General features: G+C 43.9%; 1 protein-coding gene across 6 annotated transcripts in view; it reads right to left on the bottom strand.

The window, feature by feature from the left end:
• MYPN (myopalladin) overlaps positions 1-22,232 on the bottom strand; it is a 164,393-nt gene that overhangs the window by 20,345 nt on the left and 121,816 nt on the right. For all 6 annotated transcript variants that reach the window (XM_014574681.4, XM_006125268.5, XM_014574680.4 and 3 more), the window contains exons 14-19: positions 14,448-14,669; positions 13,791-13,940; positions 12,112-12,191; positions 10,917-11,043; positions 8,852-9,059; positions 7,988-8,153 (exon numbers count right to left, since the gene is read on the bottom strand). In XM_014574681.4, the coding sequence (XP_014430167.3) occupies positions 7,988-8,153; positions 8,852-9,059; positions 10,917-11,043; positions 12,112-12,191; positions 13,791-13,940; positions 14,448-14,669 (953 nt within the window). The remainder of the gene's footprint in view (positions 1-7,987; positions 8,154-8,851; positions 9,060-10,916; positions 11,044-12,111; positions 12,192-13,790; positions 13,941-14,447; positions 14,670-22,232) is intronic.

Here is a 22,232-nt window from a genome sequence, read left to right as displayed (position 1 = left end):
GAGAGGCCTTCTCTGAGGAGTTGGGTGTGGATCCCCAGAGACTTCAAAGTTGCTCTAGAGTCTTTAAGACTATGGAGCTTTGAGTCTGTTTGGTCTGAGAACAGGCCTGCCCCCTCAACGGGAAGGTCTGTAATATATTCTGCACCTCTGAAGGGATGCTCGACACTTGGAGCCATGCATTTCTTCTCATTACTATAGCTGTGGCCATCCAGGGCAGCATCCAGGGCCGCCTGTAGCGCTGTTCATGCAACTGTTCTGCCCTCCTCTGTTATAGCCCCAAATTCTTGCCACGACTCCTGTGGGAGACAGTCTTTAAATCTGTCCATGGTGTTTTAGGCATATCTATCCAGCATTGCCTGCTGATTGGCGATGTGGAACTCAAGACCCTCCCATGACATAGGTCTTCCTTCCTTGGGCTCCTTAGATTTGGGTTTGGGCCCTGGGGAACCCTGGCACTCCTTCTACCTGGTAGCCTGCACTACCATTGAGCTGGAGGAAGGGCGTGAGAAGAGGTGTTTGTGACACGCCTAGGGGACAAAATAGCACCTCTCCACTCCCTTTTCTGTGGGAGGGATAGAGGCCAGGGTCTGCCACAAGGTTTTAGACAGTTTGTCTACCATTTTGTTGAGTGGTAACGCCACTCTGCCCAGAATGGCTACCGAGAGGATGTCCACCATAGGGTCAGATTCCTCCTGGACCTCCTCCGCTCAGACTTCCAGGTTAGCTGCCAATCTCCTAAGCAGATCATGGTGTGCCCTAGCATCCATTAATGAATGTGATGGGGCAGAGTCCGCTAAGGCCTCATCTGGCAAGGAGAACGATGATTCTCTAACCCCCAGTTGCTCTTCCACCTATTCCGCCATCTGTGACACCGCTGTCACTGGGGGTGTCACCTGGCCTACCTCTGATGGAGGGGCTGTTGCCCCAGGACCTTCCCCTATGACTGGGGGTCTTACTAGGTCCTTGACCCCTGGATGGCTCACCTCCGATGGGGGGGCTCTGTGCAGGGGAGTTGCTGAGAGGACGCTCCCCTAGTGTGATGACCCAGACAATGATGACAGGAGAGGTGGGCCTTGAGCCTGATGGTATGCCTATGGAGTCTAGAATGACCACTGGGGATGTGGCTGTCACTGGGGGGGGCCAAGTGCACGTATCCGCAGGGCTTCAGCGCTGCGATCTATGATTGGTGCGGTAGCAGTGCCAGGACCTCAACTTGTATGAGGACCTCACCGAGTGTATGAATTGGGATTGGTCCTGCCTAGAGCAGGGGGCTGGACTTGATGACCTTCTGAGGTTTCTTCCAGCTCTATGATTCTTTGATTCTAATTCAGCCTCTGATCTAATAAGTAGTCAGAGGCTCACCATGAGGGACCTGCAGATGTATGCTCCCTCTGGTGCTGGGCCATGGCTGTCTGTTTCCCTCTGTGCACCAGGCCCGGTGCCAGTGGAGGCATTACTGGTATCTGGTATCGGGGTTGGATGCAGTTGCTCCATTGGGACCGGATGGTGCGGCATTGCCGTGTTTGAGTATGCCGGTGCCGAGGGAGGCAGAAGGGAGGACATATACACGTATGGTACTGGAGCAATCTGCAGCACCGGGCCCCCGATGCCATCCACAGAAGTGTGGGCATTGGCTGCGCTATGATTGCCAATGCCAGTGTCAGTGTTGGTGCCAGAGCCTGAGCTGCTGCTGTTGTCAGTGACGGTGTTGGTGCTGGTGTTGGCACTGACACTGGTATTGGTGCCAATGTTGGTACCTGTGCCAGTGTCGGTACTGTAGCCATTTTGGCTTCCCGGAGGTGTTCCTCCACCTCCGGGTCAGTGGACGGCCACTCCGCCCCACTACAGCAGGTACTAGCAACAAACCCCCAAGTCAGTAGTCCAGGGAGCCCAGCCTTGGTTCCAGGCAGGAGACAGATAAACAGTCAGTTCAGAAGCCCTGTCCCTAGGGCAGGGCCGTGCAGCAGACACCACAGTTATAACCAAGAGTTCAGTGGCCCAGTCCTTGCTTCAGGCAGGGCAGTGACAAAACACACAGATAAGGAGCCCTGGCCTTAGGTCAGGGCGGGGCAGCAAATAACATAGTTATCACAGTTCAGAGTGCCTTGGCCCTGGTTCAGGGCAAAGGCAGCAAACAAACAGTTTGGTAGTTTTAGAAGCTCAGGCCTTGATTCAGGCAGGGGCAGCAAACACCCAGTAAGGGGCCTTGGACCTGGTTCAGAGCGGGGCAGCAAACAAAGTTATAACAGTTCAGCTGTTGGTTGGCGGCAGGTTGTCTCCTAGCTCAGGAGAGGTGCAGGCTGCAGTGGTGGAGAGGGGAAAACTGCCACCCAGTCAGTGACACAAGCTCCTCTACTCCAGTGCATCCCAGCCCAGGGCCCTAATAGGAGCAGTATGGACCGAAGCCTGAAACGTACAGACCTGAGGCACTTAATAGTCCTCACTATTCACTGGGCCACTTCCTTTCTCCTTCTGAGGGTATGTCTACACTAGAAAGTTAGTTCGAACTAACGGACGTTAGTTCGAACTAACTTTCCTATGCGCTACACTAGCGCTCCGCTAGTTCGAATTTGAATCGAACTAGCGGAGCGCTTAGTTCGAACTAGGTAAACCTCATTTTACGAGGACTAACGCCTAGTTCGAACTAGCTAGTTCGAACTAAGGGCTGTGTAGCCCTTTAGTTCGAACTAGTGGGAGGCTAGCCCTCCCCAGGTTTCCCTGGTGGCCACTCTGGCCAACACCAGGGAAACTCTATGCCCCCCTCCCGGCCCCGGACCCCTTAAAGGGGCACGGGCTGGCTACGGTGCCCGTGCCAGGTGCAAGCCTGCCAGCACCCAGCTAGCAGACCCTGCACCTGGCACGGCACAGAGCCACCCACCCGATGCCCCCCAGCCCACCCCCTCTTGCCGGGACCAGGCTGGCGGCTCCCGGGAGCTTGCCCTGGACCGCAAGAGGCGGGCACCTTCCTGGGCTAGTGCGGACATCGTGGACCTTGTCCACGATCTCCGCACTAGGCACAGGAAAGTGGCCGTCTAGGGCAGGAGAGCTGCCAGCCTGGCCACCCAGGACCAGGTGTGCATGAAAATCAAGGGGGTCCACTGAGACCCCCGACACTGAGCCCTGAGCTTACAATGGCCGTCCTGGGTCAGACCAAAGGTCCATCTAGCCCAGTAGCCTGTCTGCCAACAGCGGCCAACCCTAGGGACCCTGGAGGGGATGGACCGAAGACAATGACCAAGCCATTTGTCTCGTGCCATCCATCTCCAGCCTTCCACAAACTTTGGGCAGGGACACCACTCCTACCCTCTGGCTAATAGGACTCCATGGACCCAACCTCCATGACTTGATCTCACTTCCCTTTAAACTCTGTTCTAGTTGTAGCCTTCACAGCCTCCTGCAGCAAGGAGTTCCACAGGTTAACTATTTGCTTTGTCAACAACAACAACTTTCTCTTACTAGTTTCAAGCCTGCTACCCATTCCTTTCCTTTGGTGTCCTCTAGTCCTTCTTTATGGGATCTCAGGAAGAACTTTTCTGAATGCACCCTCTCCACCCAACCCCTGCTTTTACAGACTTCTATCCTGTCCCCCCTCCGTCTCCTCTTTTCTAAGCTGAACAGTCCCAGTCTCTGTAGCCTCTCTTCATCTGGGACCTGTTCCCAACCCCTGATCATGTTAGTTGCCCTCCCCTCTCCCAGCCTTTCTCTTCCCCTCTCCCACCTCCTTTTCCCAGTCTCCCCCAGTTTTTTTCAATAAAGACAGAGTCAATGTTGGAAGAAACGTTATCTTTATTTTGTACATCAAGAAGAAGGGGGGCTAGGGAAGGGCAAGTGGAAGGAGGTGAGGGAGGAATGGGGTACGAGCCCCCGATGGGGAGGACTGGGCTGGCTCTGCGGGCTTCTGGGGGTGGAAGCTCTCCTGCAGCCCCCCAATTACTCCCTCTCCCCAGATGGCAGCCTGCGGCAAGTGCAGCCGGGCTGATGGCCGAGTGGTGTGATGTGCCCAGTGTGGGCACTCAGGGCACTCCAAGCCAGAACTTCTTTGCAAGCGGGGCACCCCTTAGAACTGTGTGTCCGGGGTGGGGGTCGGGACCCTTTAAGCGCAGCCCTCGGCTAGCCTGAGACAGCATCTCCATGCTCTAAGTCCTCCTTTTATGCCCTGCCGGCACTGCTTCCGGCCATCCTTAAGCCCTGTTCAGAGTCCACTCAATGTGGACTTACTAGTTCGAACTAGCAAAACGCTAGTTCGAACTAGTTTTTAGTTCTAGATGCGTTAGTTCGAACTAGCTTAGTTCGAATTAACTAATTCGAACTAAGTTAGTTCGAACTAGCGCTGTAGTGTAGACGTACCCTCAGTGTGTAACTGGGCATCAGACCAGTCTCTTGAGGGTTCCAGGGTTGTTAGGTCCAGCTGAGGTCCAGGGGGTCCAGTGCAGGCGGCCAGGCCAGTCCTCGGGATCAGGTATGGCTGGAGGTCCAAGCCAGTCCTTTCCCCTTGCAGGTCCAGTGGGCCCAGCCAGTCAGGCATTGCTGGAGGTCCTGGCCAAACCTCAGCATCCCAGGCACAGAGTGCCGGGCAGGCCTCTCATCCCTCTGGAAGCTGGGCCCAGACTGAGTTCCCAGGCTGGGCTTTTATAGCTCTGGCCCCGCCTCCTGGTTTCCTGTCAGGTGACTGGGCAGGGTCAGCTTCAGCCCCAAAAGGCTCTACGGTATCACCCATTGACTTGGAGCCCGTGTCAGTACTGGTTCAGATGAACCCGGGGCAGTTCACGGTGCTGGAGATGGTGGTCTTGGCACCTGTGGTGCTGAAGCCTCTGCCTCAGGGAAGGTCAGTTCGATGAGCTCCTGTGCTGCACTGAAGGTCTCCAGGGTTGATGGACAGCGGAGTTCTTTGAAAGTCCCTTCTGGTACTGGATTTTCTCTCCATATAAGGCTATGTCTTCACCTTGATGGTACTGGGACATCCCAGAGTGCCTTTGAGGCCAAGTGCCCCTCCTTAGGGTGCACCTTGTGGCCATGCCTCTCTGGGGATCTTCCCATGGCATTCTTAGCTCTCCTTGGTACTGGGGACTGTGACCAGTGCCTGGAGGCCGTCAAGGAGGTGGTCTGGTGCCTAGACGACACCACGGAAGTCTCCCACACCGAGGACGGTACGCTGTGCACTGATGGAGCCCACTCTGGAGCCGGCGGCTGTAAGGCAGACTCCATGAGGATAAGCTTGAGCCTAGAGTCTCTCTCGTGCTTAGTCCTCGGTTTAAAACTCCTGCAGATGTTGCAGCTTTCTGTATGGTGGACATCTCCGAGACACTTCAAGAGTCATGCAGATCCCTGCAGGGCATAGGTTTCAAGCATGGAGCACACAGCTTGAATCCCCGTGGCCCTGACATCCCCTCCCCAGCCAGGGAGAGGCCGATGGGGAGAAGCCCTCCCTATCTAAAATTATTTACAACCATTAATGAACTACTAATAAACTACTATTAACACAATACTCAAGAGATAAGCGGAACTATGTACAGACTAAGGGTAAGGACTGTCAGCCTTAGCAGCACTCCAGCTGCCATCATGGGTGGTAAAAAGGAACTGAGGGGGCGAGGGGCTAGCAGGGGTATATATGCACCGATATGCTGGCACCACTCCAAGAGGTTCCCTGGCTGGCCCAACAGATACTGCTAAGGGAAAAAGCTCCAGAATCCATGCACACGGCATGTATGGAATGGACATGAGCAAGCACTCGAAGAAGAACATGGAGACGACGCTTCCTGACTGCTAGATCCTGCTCTGCTAATCCCTTCTATGGCAGGACTACCATCTTCTGGGAGAGATCAAATTTGAGCAGCCAACTTCTGCCTCCTATTCTCCCACTTTTAGCTGCAGACTCGAGTATTCTTCTCTGAGTACTACTAGCATTTGGGGAACAGGAATGAAGAGGATTTAGAGTGAAAAGGGGCAGAATGTGCATATAACTGAAGGAGTGGGATGAAATAAATAAAAGCTATCTGAAAGGAAGAACTGTTAGGCTGTGCACTAGTGTATTAAGAGAAAAGGTGAAAGCCCCATCTCTTGGGATATTTAAAACTAGACTGGACAAGGCAGTGAGGAACTAGACAGAACCTATATAGTTTTTCATCTTTAGCTTTTGTTTTCCATTTAATTAATTTGTCATTGGTTATAATGAGTTAGACTTATTATTACTTATGCCGACACTGTAGAGTATTACATTTTAGTTCACTATGTAAACTAAGATGTAGCTCATTTGTGAATTTCATATTTGTACAGTAATCACCTAGGCTACGTCTACACTGCAATGCTATTTTGGAATTCTGGAGTATCCCGAAATAGCAATCTCACATCTTCACAGCAAGCCTGTTATTTTGGGCTCGTTATTTCAATGTCCCTGTAAGCCTCATTGCACAAGGAGTAAGGGACATTTCGGAATAGTGGGTTATTTCAAAATTTGGTACTGTGTAGACAGCGTCAAAGTATGAAATAAGCTATTCTGAACTAAGATTGAAATAAGATAATCAATTTGCATAGCTCAAATTGCGTGTCTTTTTTCGAGCCACGGTGCAGTGTAGACACACCCCTATAGTCTTAAATCAAATATTTCCCTTTAATCCTAGAATGAGATATTGCTTTAAAAATCCTCTTAATAAAGGTTCAGCATCATTTATATTTTCCTCCAAATCTATCAGTGAAAAGGCAATTTGAAAGATTAAATAACTATTGCAATGATGGATCCCAGCAGCACTTTAATCAGAGATCAAGCAGCTGATCTCTTTTAAGTAGAAGCAGAGTCTGAAACAATGCTTCCATTATTGCCAGCTGGAATGGGAAAGAAATCCTGGATGTGGTTATGTAAATACAGTTCACTCAGTTTGCTTAGGCCTGCTAGATATTCAACTGTTAGAATGACAGTTTGCCCATTGTAACCAATTTGGCTGATGTGGGGTCACAAACTGTGTTAACCCTAAATGCATGAAGGGTTACATGAGTTCTGTTTTAAAAGCAAAACTGACATAAATATAAAAGAGAAGCTAATTTTTAAATACAAAATTATATTGTTAAACTGGAAAGGTCATGGCAATGAAGTACTGATGCCTATTTTGGTAGGATGCACTGAGCAGCAGACACGGAGGAGGTGATGAGGAACTCAAAGGCAGGGGAAATGAAATTCATCCTGGTACGATGGCACAATTCAAGGTGCTGCTTAAACTCTTCATGGATGGGTTATATATTGCCAGAAAGGCTATAGGTGTTTCACAACTGGCACCATGTAGCAGATAACTGAGTTAGGGTGAATACAGGAAGGGGCAATAGAATCTGTGATATAAGCAACATACTTATGCAACTGGCCCAAAGACTCTGAGGCCGTGTCCAGACTCAGGGGTTTTTTCGGGAAAAATTTCCCGAAAAAACTTCCCCTGCGTCCAGACTCAAGCCGCGTTCTTTCGAAATTATTTCGAAAGAACGCGGCTTTTCTTTCGATGGCGGTAAACCTCATTTCACAAGGAAGAACGCCTTCTTTCGAAAGTTCCTCTTTCGAAAGAAGGCGTTCTTCAATGTAAAGAGGCCGTCTTCGAAAGAGAGCATCCAGACTCGCTGGGTGCTCTCTTTCGAAAAAGCGGATTTCTCTTTCGAAAGATCCGCCTGCAGTCTAGACGCGATCTTTCGAAAGAGGCTCTTTCGAAAGATGCTTTCGAAAGAGCCTCTTTCGAAAGAAGCCTGCAGTCTAGACATAGCCTGACACTGCTGTCCTAGACCACTGGCTGAAGTAGTGGCTTTGGGGTGTAGGGAGTTCTGCTGCACTTCTGCAGTCTGATCCCAAATTAGGGAAGTGTATTTCATTCCCTCATCCTTTCCCTTAAGCTTTAGGTTTGTGAAATGAATTTCATCTAGGGAGAAGACAAAACCTGCTCTGACAATAAAACTTTTGTGCCAACAATCAGTCCAGTCTGAAGAGGACATTAATTTGTGAGTGACTGTACCGTACCTCATTCTTTCTCTGTTTGCAGGGATGGTTTCATTGTCTTTCTTCCAGAAGAATACTGGTGGAGGCATTCCAACCACTCTGCCTTCTAATCTGACTGGGTGCCCTTCAGGTACCCCACAATTCTGCAACTTCTCCAGGAACACTGGGGTTTTTTTGACTTCCTTTGCTGGAAAGGAGGAGGAACAATTAGCGTGATCAGTGGCTTTATTTGCTGTTTTGCACTGAACCATGTGGAAACAAACAACCCAAAATTGATTCCTATGACATCTTTAACAGGCCATGATTTTATTGTCTAATGAAGGATTGGTCAACCTGTTTAAGATAAAAAATCCTTAAGGGAATGTACTGAAAATCATATGTAGAACTGATTTTTTCTATTGATGAATATACATATGGGGTCCAAATATAGTACCACTAAAGAAAATGAGTGCTACAAACATGGATTTTAACAGTACTTTTTGCCATGGCTGCTCAGGTCTCATCAGGCTTATTTTTAAATAATAAAACAATAACTGACATTATTGGGAGGACATAGAGTATATTTAAAACCCAAAGCTGGGGGAGGGATCAAGAACAGCTGTGTATGAAGGCAGGGGGCTGAAAAAGATTATGGATGAGTACACAGGGGTTTCCACATAGATACTGTATAGGAACACATGGAATGGCTCTACAAAGGAAACTCTGGATTTGATTGTCTTCCTTACATCACTTCCTTCAGCACTGACTTCAATGGAGTTATTTCTGAAGTACACTGGTGTGAGAGGACACCCAAGCTCAGTGCATGCAAAGTAAAAGATACAAGTAATTATGGTATCATTCTTTATATAATCTTTTACAGTATTAGAAACTTTAAATAAGTCTTACCTACAACACTAAGCTCCAGATTAAATGAATTTTGTCCTGTTTTGTTGGTTGCAATGCAAGTATAAGTTCCAGCATCATTTTGTGTGAGAGGATCAATAAGCAAAGAGTGGACACCAGTCTCTCTGACCAACATCTTGTGAGTGCTATCTGGTAACACAGGTTTGCCATTCAGAAGCCACATAAGGTCTGGAGTTGGTAACCCACTGACCTAACAGACAATGAAATAGCCAGAGGCAAGTGACAGACTGACAAACAAATTCAACAACCCAATAAATAAAATATCTTGAGATAACATATGAATGATGTATAAGACAATGTAGAAAAAAAACTGAGGCCAGAGAGAGAGAAAGATAGCTGTTCTGTTTTGGAAAGTTCCTGTTGATTGCTGTTGCTGATTATTTCCAGGAAAAAAAACTGGTTCCACAAATAAGATTTATAAAAAGTAAATGTTAGTATTCTGCTCATTTTCAGATTGTGATGGGCTGAAATCAAAACACTAGATTTGAACTCAAAGAATTTAATAGGGATGAAAACAACTGGATTCTACAAAACTCGCTTGAAACACAGAATTTAATAATGCAGTATGAGGTATTTCTGTAGAAGTCTTAAATCAACACACAACAGAATTTTGTCAGTTAAAATGATTATTTTTATCTCTATTACACTCTATAGGATTGTTCCATTAGATATAGGTAAGGCTGTAAGTCTTTCTTAGAGATCACTAACATCAATGATCCTTCAGTCTGCTCTATCTGGCCCTCCATACAATTTCTGTCCCCCATGTGGTCCTTAGGCCAAAAAGTTTGCCCACCCCAGTCTAAAGCTTCCCTTCAGTGGAAAGAAGCAAATACACAAATTAGAGAAGGTAAATGGAACCTATCTGGAAGATTAACTGTTATTCTCCAATTCTGGGGAATCCCCAATTTGCCTTTAGGTCTCCACTCTTAGGAGAGCAGAGCTAGAGAGTAACCAGCCTCTGTGGCATGCTCCCTAAGTGAACGCTAAATTATTCCCAAGGAAAATTCATGAGAAGTGGGTGCTGCTGCTCCTCAGAGCTGTGAAACTTCCATTGTCTTCTACTTTCTTCAGGGTAGGGAAGATCTATTTTCTGTACATAGCTGTGTCAGCTCAATTTGTGTATTTATGTGTTGGAGGCTGAGAATTGCCAAAGGTCCCTGGATTCTGCATAGATGCCATATCTTTCTTTCTCATATTGGGGTAGACACTAACCACTTTCACCCACAACTCCTCTGAGTTGGAAGCACGAGTTAACAAGTTGGGAATTTTTCTTCTCTTTGCTCTTTAGAGAAAAAGGAAGTGATTGAGGCTTTGTTCTACCCTTCTAAAAGTATTAGTCTTCTAACTATCAATTAAATGCAGTAAGAACCTTCGGATGAACAGCGTACAGCATCTTCAGTTATTTCTGCCCCACTTGTATAGGGGTGTGTGTTCAACACCTATGTATAGAATTAATCAATCACTCATCAGAGGAGCCCTATATCTCTATGGAAGTTCCTTTAGTTAGCTATCCTGCTAAAGAGCTGATAGAAACCAAAACACATATATTTGTATGAACTGTATTGTAAAGGAGCCTTCCAGTTTGGTGATATTTATTCAGCATTTTCATTCCATCTGGCACGTGCTAGATAAAAAACACCTGATGCTCAGACAGGGTGGTAGTAAGAAGTAAGGATATGTCTACACTACCCTCCTAGTTCGAACTAGGAGGGTAATGTAGGCATACCGCACTTGCAAATGAAGCCCGGGATTTGAATTTCCCGGGCTTCATTTGCATAAGCGGGGCTCCGCCATTTTTAAATCCCCGCTCGTTCGAACCCTGTGCCGCGCGGCTACACGCGGCACGAACTAGGTAGTTCGAACTAGGCTTCCTAGTTCGAACTACCATTACTCCTCATGGAATGGGGTAGTGTAGACATACCCTAAGAGAACAAACACAAGAAAGGCATTAAATATTAGAATAAAATATTGAAAAAAGCCTATTAAAGATCAGGAAGATAGCTACCAGTATGTATATAGATAAAGTAAGAGTGAATCATGAAAATACCTTACAGTCCAGTCTACAAAGTCGCCCCTCATGAGCTACCATGTCTCCAGGTGCCCGTAGAAAATAAGGCCGGAAAAACCGTTCGTGTAGTGGTTCTTTATCTCCTTCTTGTACACGGGACCTTGTTCTGCAATATAAAACTGCTGTGATGTGTTTGGAAGAAATAGAAATAATTTTCCTAAAATTTGACATTGGGCACGAACTGTAGAAAATGATAAACAGATATTTAAGTAACACCCAAAATAATGACCAGAACAGGCATACAAAGAAAAGCATTAAATACAATATAATATGTGTATATTTTCAATTTGTTAGAATTATCAAATGCATTTCTAATATGGTAAGTAAAACTGGATTCCTAAGTGACTCCATATTTTTCTGGTAGGATTATTACTAATCCATCTATTTCCACTACCTCCACTGGCATTATGATTAACTGTAATAATTATCTGGTTTGGGACCAGTCAGTTTCTGAGGGTGCTGGAGCAGGGAGGTAAACCTTTATTGACATTACTGAATTAAACCCCACAGATAGGGAGGTAGAGAAGTACTATTTTGCTAATTTCACTGATGTGGAGAGTGAGGTATGAGGTGGTGGTAGCCAAGTTCTAAAAAATGACTGGTGATGTTGTGTGTTCAAATTGAGGCACATTAAAGAGATTTGATTTTCAGAAGGTGAATGCTCAGCAGTTTCTCAAAAATCAAATCATGTTAGGATGCCTCAAGTCTGGCACTCAAATTCGCTGGCCATTTTTAAAAATCTTGGGTCTGTTATTTGCCTGCATTAGCACAGGAAGTCCATGGCAGAAGCAGAAATGAAACTTGGACCCTTTGGATGAAATCCTGTTCCCTTTGAAGCCAATGGGAGTTTTGGTTTTTATGTCAGTGGAGCGAGGATTTCACCACCAACTCAAAGTTATGTGCTGTAGATTAAAGGCAATCATTCTTCAAACAGCTAAGTGCAAGCTACCCAATCTCTAGAAACTAAATTATACCAAAATCTCAATGAAAAAATCAAAAGATGAGCAGATACTGTTGGGACAGAGAGCAAATTTTACACATAAAATTCTATGGTTCTGGAACAATCAGCATCAACAGATTAAAGTAAATCACATAACCTGAAAAATCTTCTGGGTCACAATGGAAACCCTAGTCCAGCAAAACTGTAGAATTCTGGGCTTGTACTTCATCTTACCTATGAGACTGAGTAATTGTTAATCGGCCACGCGTAGGTATAGTCTGAACCATCAAGTGGCCAGAACAACTGATTCTTCCCTAAAAACCAATGGAAGTAGAATTGGCAGTTAACCACTCATTCAATGCTTCATTATAAATGTCTGATCATCTACAGTACATTACAGAACATATATAATTTAAAAAGTGAATGTACTACAGAGCTTTTATATAATATCTTTAATAAAACAGTACAGGTTGGAACCTCTCTAGTCTGACACCCTTGGGACCTGACCGGTGCCAAACCAGAGAATTTGCTGGAACACAGGAGGTGAATATTGTCTAAGAGCATTACCAACACTTCCACTGCTTACTGGGCTCTTAGAAAACATTTAGGGATAAATTAGAGCTAAATAACAGCATAGAACACTGATACCCAGGACTGGTGGCTATAAACAAACTTTATGAGACTGGGGGAAACTTGGCCACAGCCACAATAAGTGGACATCTGGCTAACTAAAATCACACCAGACCATGGATGTTGCCAGACCAGAGAGTGCAAAACTAGAGCGGTTCAACCTGTATTACTTAAATACCATGAAGTGCCACAAAACAATTTGCAATTTCACATCTTTCAAAATATATTAACATTTAAGGGCCCAGTTCATCCTTTGCATAGCTCTACTGGAACTGGGGTAATTCTATTAAATCAAATCCATTCAAGTCAATGAAACCAAGGAAAGATAATGCAAGTGTAGAATTATACCTGGGATCCATTTGGCCCACTATATATAAATTATAGCAGTTCTATCTCTCTTTGTGGAATAAAACACAAAAGACTCCACCAACTATGTGGCTAGCCTGATCCTCACTAGACATTTGTCAATCAAAGAAAATGTATTTTGTATCACAACATTGTCTACACATCAAACTCTACTCAGCTTTGCAAGACTAAAGTCTCCACTAGGTTCAACCAGTTTTACACCACTGTAATTCTATTGACTTCAGTATCATTCCATGGACACAAAACTACAGCAACAGAGTGGAGAATCAAGCTGTTGTCAGTCATCATGTTATTTTAAGCAATGGCACCATACCAACTTAATCTATCTATTTTGGAGACTATAAACAAAATATTTACAGTAACATGAAACTTTCTAAGCATAGATTAAAAATGTTGAGCAAAATAAAGGAAATGTTTTAAATTTCCAGTTTTTACAAAAGATCACATGCAAACCTGTTTTCACTAGCCTGTGGTCAATTTGCAGCAACTGTTAGAAAACAAAATATTAGAATGTATAAAGAATGGGATAAAAACTAATACTGAAATATTATAATGGCATTTATATAAATGTTGCTTTGACCAAAACCATTGCATCTATATCCTCTCACCGTGTCTCAAAAAAGATATATCAGAAATAAAAATGTTTGTAATGGGTAAGCAGAAATGATTAGAGGCATAGGCATTCAAATTCATATGAAGAGAAACTGATTGTGACTGTTAATTTAGAGAGAAGATGAGTATAAGTATAGGCAGATTCCTCAGAAACTATCTAGTTCTAGCCATTGTCACAAATAGGTTGCTGGATCAGATGGGTCACTTGTTTGCTCCAACAAGGCAATTCTTACATTCCAAATTACTTGTTTTTCTAAAATGAAATGCTTCACCTCCCCTCATTTTTGTAGAATAAATTCCCTTACTTGAGGATTTGCAGCCATTATTGTGTAGTTTCCATCATCATCATTAGTAGTAGCTTCAATATGTAGAGAACATGTTCCATCTCCCTCTCTCTTCATTTTGCAATGCTCATTTTTCTTTGAAATCTGCTTGCCATCCTTGAACCAATATACCTAAGAGTGATCATAAAGAAAAACAGCTATTTAAATTTCCTTTGCAGTTGAATAGTGACAAAGCAATCTGCAGTAAGAGTAAAATGTGTTCATTAAACATTTGATACTGCATGTTTTTATAAATACTGTAAAAATTTGCAGATCATTTAAGATAAACAACTGCAAGTTTCAGTATGGGAATAATGTAAGTTCACATTACAGAACTGTTATCTTGGTTGTATGTGTATGTGCATTGCTAGACATCTCATCAAATCAGCCCATGTGGTTGAGACAGAATCAGACCTTAATATTTTTATCAAGTTTTGTCTTCCTTTGATCATTGGAAATCTGGAGATCAGTCCATGCATCACTTAGGGCTTTGTGCTCAGCAGTAGAGGGGAGATGTTGCTATATTAACTGCATTACCGATTACTTTGAGAATTACATGCAGAATCACAGAAGTTATACACTGGAAGATACTGGTAAATAACTTTTATTTCTGTATAGTTGACTATAAGCATGACCTACCTTAGGTATGGGTATTCCAACAATTTTACAGGTGAATGTAACAGGAGATCCTTCCATGACCCGAAAATGCTTGAGTCGTCTGTCAAAGATGGGTGCTATGCACTTGCCTGTAGGTATTTCATCATGTTGGATTTCCTCATCTGATTCGTCCACTGGTGTGCGTTCCAAGCGAAACTCTATTTCATTCATTAACCTTTGTTCAAAGCTTGAAATCTTGTATTCCTGCAGTATTACATTGGCAGTGATTTGAACAACACTATTACATTCAAAGATACTTCCAATCACTTGTCTTAAATCAAAAGCAATCTAAAAGACCTGAAAACCTAAAAAATGAGATTTGTCAAAGGGAGTGGCACATCTTCAATGGGAGCTATACACCTAACTCCTTTGGCACATGAAAAAAAGAGACTGCAGTTTTCAAGTCTGTCTTTCAAAATGAGTAGCCTGTTAAATATATGAAGTACTTCCTTTTTGTGTAATAGTTTAACTCACATTTAAATTTGAATTTAAAGTATAGCTGCCAAAAGATGAAAATATCAAGATTTAAAAATATGAAACATTTTCAGGTTTACTTACCTTACTGCCAAAATCTTGACCAGTGGAACTACTTTGGATTTGCACTGGCATAACTAAGAGCATTATCTGGCCCACAACAGAAAAATATAAGCTTGAAAATGGTGCTTGGATTATTAAAATATATGGTACAACAGTGATCATTCCAGTATGAACAACCAGTTATAATTTGTTTGAATTCTTTAAGGGCCTGATCCAAAGCCACTGAAATCAATGGAAAGACCACATTGCTCATCTGCACCTTTCTCTCAATGAGACGTCTGTCCAAAACATCTCTTATTATGAAATGTGTACACAGAGCTTCAGACCAACTCTCAGCTTCAGCCTGATCTCTATTTGACATACAGACATTGTTCTTGTTTCTGTTGAAGTTCACAGTAGTTTTGCCATTGACTTCCCTGGTAATAGGCTTATGTACTTATCCGATTTCTGATGTAGAGGTGTCATCAAAATTTAGCTTTAACTGCCAGTATACAAGGAGTGGAAATGTGATAAAATGCATGCTCCTCTGGTCTAAAAATATTCAATAAGGAAAGATGCCAAGAATCGAAGAGACATATTTCAGAAATTAGGTATTTTTGAAAAGTTAGTGATGATTTAACTTTATATAGGGTAATAATATTTTGAATTTCTAAAGCATCTTCCCTCCAAGGATTTACATATATTTATCAATCAGTCCTCATAATACCCTATATGACATACCCCATTGTTGCCCTTGTATGTAAGATCATAGAATCACAGAATCATAAAATACTAGGACTGGAAGGGACCTTGAGAAGTCATCGAGTCCAGTCCTCGGCCCTCATGGGTGGACCCAGTACTGTCTAGACCATCCCTGATAGACATTTATCTAACCTACTCTTAAATATCTCCAGAGATGGCAATTCCACAACCACCCTAGGCAATTTATTCTAGTGTTTAACCACCCTGACAGTTAGGAACTTTTTCCTAATGTCCAACCTAAATCTCCCTTGCTGCAGTTTAAGCCCATTGCTTCTTGTTCTATCCTCAGAGGCCAGGAAGAACAAGTTTTCGCCCTCCTCCTTGTGACACCCTTTTAGATACCTGAAAAGTGCTATCATGACCCCTCTCAATCTTCTCTTTTCCAAATTAAACAAGCCCAATTCTTTCAGTCTTCCTTCATAGGTCATGTTCGCTAGACCTTTAATCATTCTTGTTGCTCTTCTCTGGTCCTTCTCCAATTTCTCCACATCTTTCTTGAAATGTTGTGCCCAGAACTGGACACAATACTCCAACTGAGGCCTAATCAGTGCAGAGTAGAGTAGAAGAATGACTTCTCGTGTCTTGCTCACAACGCACCTGTTAATGCATCCTAGAATCATGTTGGCTTTTTTTGCAACAGTGTCGTACTGTTGACTCATATTTAGCTTGTAGTCCACTGTAACTCCTAGGTCCCTTTCTGCCGTACTCCTTCTTAGACAGTCGCTTCCCATTCTGTATGTGTGAAACTGATTGTTCCTTCCTAAATGGAGCACTTTGCATTTGTCATTATTAAACTTCATTCTGTTTACCTCAGACCATTTCTCCAATTTGTCCAGATCATTTTGAATTATGACCCTTTTGATCATTTTGATAAGAAGTGAAGCACAGTTCCTTTCACTCTGCTAGAAGAACTCTCCTTTTTGTGGCCACTTAGGGTGCATCTACACAGCAGGGCATAACTTGAAGTAAGCTATGCCAATTGAGCTACATCAATTGTGTAGCTTATTTTGAAAGAGCTTATTTTGAAATTGGGAGTGTCTACACAGAACTTATTTCGAAATAGAGCACTCTTCCTCTGACTTTCCTTACTCCTTGTACAATGAGGGTTACAAGAGTCGGAGTAAGAAGTCCTCCAGCTTGACAGTATTTTGAGATTATTTTGAAATAACTGCCGTCTGTGTAGACACGAACTAAGTTATTTTGAAATAACGCTAGTTATTTTGAAATAATGTTGCTGTGTAGACGTACCCTTAGAGTTGCTACCTACAGACCATAGGACTCTTCACCTCCCCCTGCTAGTCAGGAGGTGCCTTAATAGATTTCCCAGTGTAAGGGAAATCTGGCTGGCTCATATGAATAAGTGTGGCTGACGAGTGACACATGCTGATGGAAGAGTCTTTAAGAGAGACAGTTTATCCACCAGTGCACATTCAGACTTCTCTAACTTACATGGGAAGCTGAACTGGCTAAGCCAGAAAGGTAGGTGAAAAGGAAATACATTTTTGTCTCCGTCCTCTGCAGTGAACACAACTCGACCAGGTCAGAGTTTCTGACCCCACAGGTCTGTGGTGTTGTGCAGGATGCACCCAGAAGATGGGGTTGCCTACTTTAATGCTTGGTTCAGGTTTGCTTTATGACTCCCCACCAGCTGGCAAGCAGAACGGACCCTTCCAGAATTTCATCTTGTTTAGTTTTTTCTTTCACTAAGTATGTTTTAGCCCATCAATTCATATGATACTCCAAATTTTAACCTGTTATACTAATGTAAATCAAGAGTTACTCTGATTTCAGATATACCAAGTCTGTCATGGTTCCCTGCTGACTACAGATTTTGGCCTTTATACAGTTCTACGGGAAAGGTAAGCAATCAATTGTTTTTTTCTGAAGCTGAGAACTGGATGGGGGAGGGCAGATTCTATACAAAATCAGAGAATGAGATGTGAATTTTAAGAAATAGCTTTGGCATTAAAATGCTTCATAGTCATCTCTCTTTTTTCCGGAGTTACTCATAAATTAAATCATCCAAATTCAGATACACCAGTTTCTTTGATAAGCTGTCATTCTAAGCAAATATTCTCTTTTAATCCATCCTGATATTTCATTTCATTCTTCTTAGATTTGAAATTTGCTATGACAGCTTCTAAGGACTTCTTTGGAATTCTTCTGGTAGCTCTTCAGAGCAAAGAGAAAATACTTATGCAAACTCTCCACTCCATCCCCAGGACCTGAAGATATGATTCCTAGTTTCTTTAAGACACCACATGGCCACTGATGCGTCTCCAGAATACAGGACACCTCTTCCATTCTCCTTACTCCCACCTGTGTGACCCCTACCCTTGCCAACATGACCTCTCACATGCTCTACAGAGGTTGCCAATGTGAAGAATGTGCTGCCCCACCTTAGCCACTGTGATCTCACATACATCATGCATCTGAGATCATGCTAATGATAGCAGAGTGTTCTCTGGAAAATGGCATCCCTCATGTATGAAACCAGACAAAAACATGTTCAGTTTTTAAATCAGTATCAGACAAGCACAAATCCTATGAAAACAGTACTGTCTGGCTTCATACTGGACAAACAGCCCACCTACCACAAACACAGAATCGTTTTCAAGGGACTGACATCCTATATTTCCTTTGGGAGACAAGATGGGTGAGGTTTTTTTTTTTTTATTGGACCAGCTTCTCTTGGTGAGTGAGACAAGCATTTGAGCCATGCAGAATTCTTCTTCAGGCCGTGGAAAACTACTCAGAGTACCATAGCTAAATACCAGGTGGAAACACTTGTTTAGCATAAGTAAACACATATTTTAAGGGATTTTGAAATGTGTCTTAAATCATTATTAAATGAAGAAGCGCTCTGTATGGCTTGAAAGCTTGTTTCTCTCACCAACAGGAGTTGCTTCAATAAAAGATATTCCCTCAACCACCTTGGCTCTCTAATATCCTTGGACCAACCTGGAATACAACAATGTATTTCCTCTGGACATTTGTGGGTTAATCCAGGGATAATCAAACTAGGAGTACCCCTTCTCCTTCATCTTTTTAATGACCTGTCAACATGAGAAAGAATAACAATATTGGAAATATGGCATGGAAATTTTTTATTTTCTGAATGTACTTACATTTTATCTTTATAATATATCTATCACACATTTTACATTCTCCACAAATAATGCTATAATCTCCTGACATGGAGTTTTGTTCAAGCACAACTTTAAAATAGTAAGGCACATAATCTGGATTTATAGAAACATAGAGAGACATTTCTTTTTTTGTTAAGGGATATTGATATTTTGACTTATGGTTTATGATCAGAAACTAGTAACATATGTTGCTTATCCACATTCTTAGAAATAACTCTATCTACAGTAGTGCCTCAGAGTTTCCAGCTGCTTGGGAATGGAGGTTGTTCATAACTCTGAACAAAACATTATGGTTGCTCTTTCAAAAATTTACAACTGAACAGTGACTTCATAGAGCTTTGAAACTTCACTATGAGGCAGAAAAATGCTGCTTTCCTTTTTTTTTTAGTAGTTTACATTCAACACAGCACAGTACTATATTTGCATTTTTTGTCTCAACTGCTGCCTGATTGCATAGTTCTGGTTCCAGATGAGGTGTGTAGTTGACTGGTCAGTCTGTAACTGGTATTCGTAAATCTGAGGGATTTTTTGTATTTTAGGCACATACATAGTCCCCATTTACCATTGTCTGGTGCTCTTTTTTTAACTGCTTTTACCCTCCCAACACCCCAGAGAGGTAGGAAAGTATAACTCTCCCAATTTTATAGATACCAAGTGACTTCCCTAATGTCAAATGGAAAATCTGTGGTAGAGCAAGTAATTGAATCCAGGTCCAGCATCTCCCCGACCAGTACACTAATCACTTTTCCATTCCTTCCTTGGAATATTGAAGAGAATAAACCATCAAATAGGTATCTTGACCTGAATATAATGTGTTGTGTTGGAGGACTTCTGGCCTACATTCGTCACTTATTTGTCAAGTATGGTTTCCCTAAGTACCAGACCTGTCCAATCAAACTGTACTGGAGCTGGAGTTCCAGTTTCTCCTTAATAGCAGAGATCTTTTCCAGCTTGCACTTTCTGAACTTGCAACTGTGGTTGCAGATTAACAATTGTGACAGTGTCAGTGAGTCACTGAACAAAAATGTTGTTCTTTAGGAATTTAGGACATCAGAAAATCTCTTACAACTGTTTTTATCCCTCTGCTACCCTGTTTTGTAAAGTATCATGTACATCTGTGTAGTTACAAGGCTCAGGGTAAGCATAGGGTGACTGAGCAGGTGATTAGGTAGGGGACATGAGGTTAGAAGTAAGTTACATGGAGCATTCGGAGAATTCAGGAAGGCAACTTTTAGCTACGTTTGGATTGGATGGAACTTGAATGAGAATGTGGAGTGTTTTATCTTCATGGAGTAAGCAAGTTGTGTGACCCCAACAATCTGAAGCTCTGAAACTTTAAAGGATGAGAATTTGGACAACAGAAGAAAATAAAGTCTTAAACTCTTGGGGTATGTCTACACTACAAAGTTAATTCGAACTAACAGACGCTAGTTCGAATTAACTTTGATAGGTGCTACACATACAAACCACTAGTTCGAACTTAATTCGAACTAGCGGAGCGCTTAATTCCAACTAGGTAAACCTCATTCTACGAGGACTAACGCCTAGTTCGAATTAAGTAGTTCGAATTAAGGGCTGTGTAGCCACTTAATTCGAACTAGTGGGAGGCTAGTCCTCCCCAGCTTTCCCTGGTGGCCACTCTGGGCACCACTAGGGAAACTCTTCTGCCCCCCTCCCGGCCCCAGGAGCCCTTAAAGGGCACGGTCTGGCTACGGTGCCCGTGCCAGGTGCAAGTCTGCCAGCACCCAGCCAGCAGACCCTGCACCTGGCACAGCACGAACCAGCCACCCGCTGCCACCCAGCCCTCCGCCTCTTCCCGGGACCAGGCTGGCGGCTCCCAGGAGCCTGCCCGGGCCGCAAGAGGCGGGTGCCTGCCTGGTCTAGTGCAGAGATTGTGGACCTCATCCACGACCTCCACACTAGGCACAGGAAAGTGGCCTTCTAGGACAGGATAGCTGCCAGCCTGGCCACCCAGGAGCAGGTTTGCATGAAAATCAAGGTGGCCCAGTGAGACCCCCAACCCTGAGCCCTGAGCTTAGAATGGCCGTACTGGGTCAGACCAAAGGTCCATCTAGCCCAGTAGCCTGTCTGCCGACAGCGGCCAACACTAGGTACCCCGGAGGGGATGGACCAAAACAATGACCAAGCCATTTGTCTCGTGCCATCCATCTCCAGCCTTCCACAAACAGAGGCCAGGGACACCATTTCTATCCCCTGGCTAATACCACTCCATGGACCCAGCCTCCATGAATTTATCTAACTTCTCTTTAAACTCTGTTATAGTTCTAGCTTTCACAGGCTCCTGCAGCAAGGAGTTCCACAGGTTGACTATTTGCTTTGTGAAGAAGAACTTTCTGTTATTAGTTTGAAGCCTGCGACCCATTCATTTCATTTGGTGTCCTCTAGTCCTTCTATTATGGGAACTAATGAAGAACTTTTCTTTATGCACCCTCTCCACATCACTCGTGCTTTTATAGACCTCTATCATATCCCCCCTCAATCTCCTCTTTTATAAGCTGAGAAGTCCCAGTCTCTTTAGTCTCTCTTCATATGGGACCTGTTCCAAACCCCTGATCATTTTAGTTGCCCTCCCCTCTTCCACCCTCTCTCTTCCCCTCTCCCACCTCCTTTTCCCAGTCTCACTGAGTTTTGTTCAATAAAGAGAGTTTCCATTTTTGAACACACGTGTCCTTTATTTTGTACATCAGGAAGGGGGGCTAGGGAGGGGTAAGTGGAAGGAGGTGAGGGAGGAATGGGGTACGAGCCCCTGATGGGGAGGACTGGGGTGGCTCTGTGGGCTCCTCGGGGTGGAAGCTCTCCTGCAGCCCCCCAATTGATCCCCCTGGATGGCAGCCTGCGGCAAGTGCAGCCGGGCTGATGGCTGAGTGCTGTGATGTGCCGAGTGTGGGCATTCAGGGCACTCCAAGCCAGGACTGCTTTGCTGTCCCTCATCGAGTTAGACAAGCGAACTGGGAACCCCTGAGAACTGTCTGTCTGGGGTGGGGGTTGGGTCCCTTTAAGCACAGCCCTTGGCTAGCCTGAGACAGCAGCTCCACGCTCTAAGTCCTAATCTGATGCCCTGCCGGCACTGCTTCCGGCCATCCTTAACCTCGGTTCAGGGTCCACTCAATGTGGACATGCTAGTTCGAATTAGCAAAATGCTAATTCGAATTAGTTTTTAGGTCTAGATGCACTAGTTCGAATTAGCTTAGTTTGAATTAACTAATTCAAATTAAGTTAGTTCAAATTAGTGCTGTAGTGTAGACATACCCTTGGTTTTTATGCACATTATAATAAGAAACAAAGAAAGAGGAAAGCATGGCACCTGAACCTTCTTTCA

This window comes from Pelodiscus sinensis, chromosome 8 (genome assembly GCF_052426305.1).
Source record: "Pelodiscus sinensis isolate ZL-2025 chromosome 8, ASM5242630v1, whole genome shotgun sequence".
Lineage (NCBI taxonomy): Eukaryota > Metazoa > Chordata > Testudines > Trionychidae > Pelodiscus > Pelodiscus sinensis.
The sequence above is the reverse complement of the archived record's forward strand: the minus strand, read 5'-3'. Positions and strand labels throughout refer to the sequence as shown.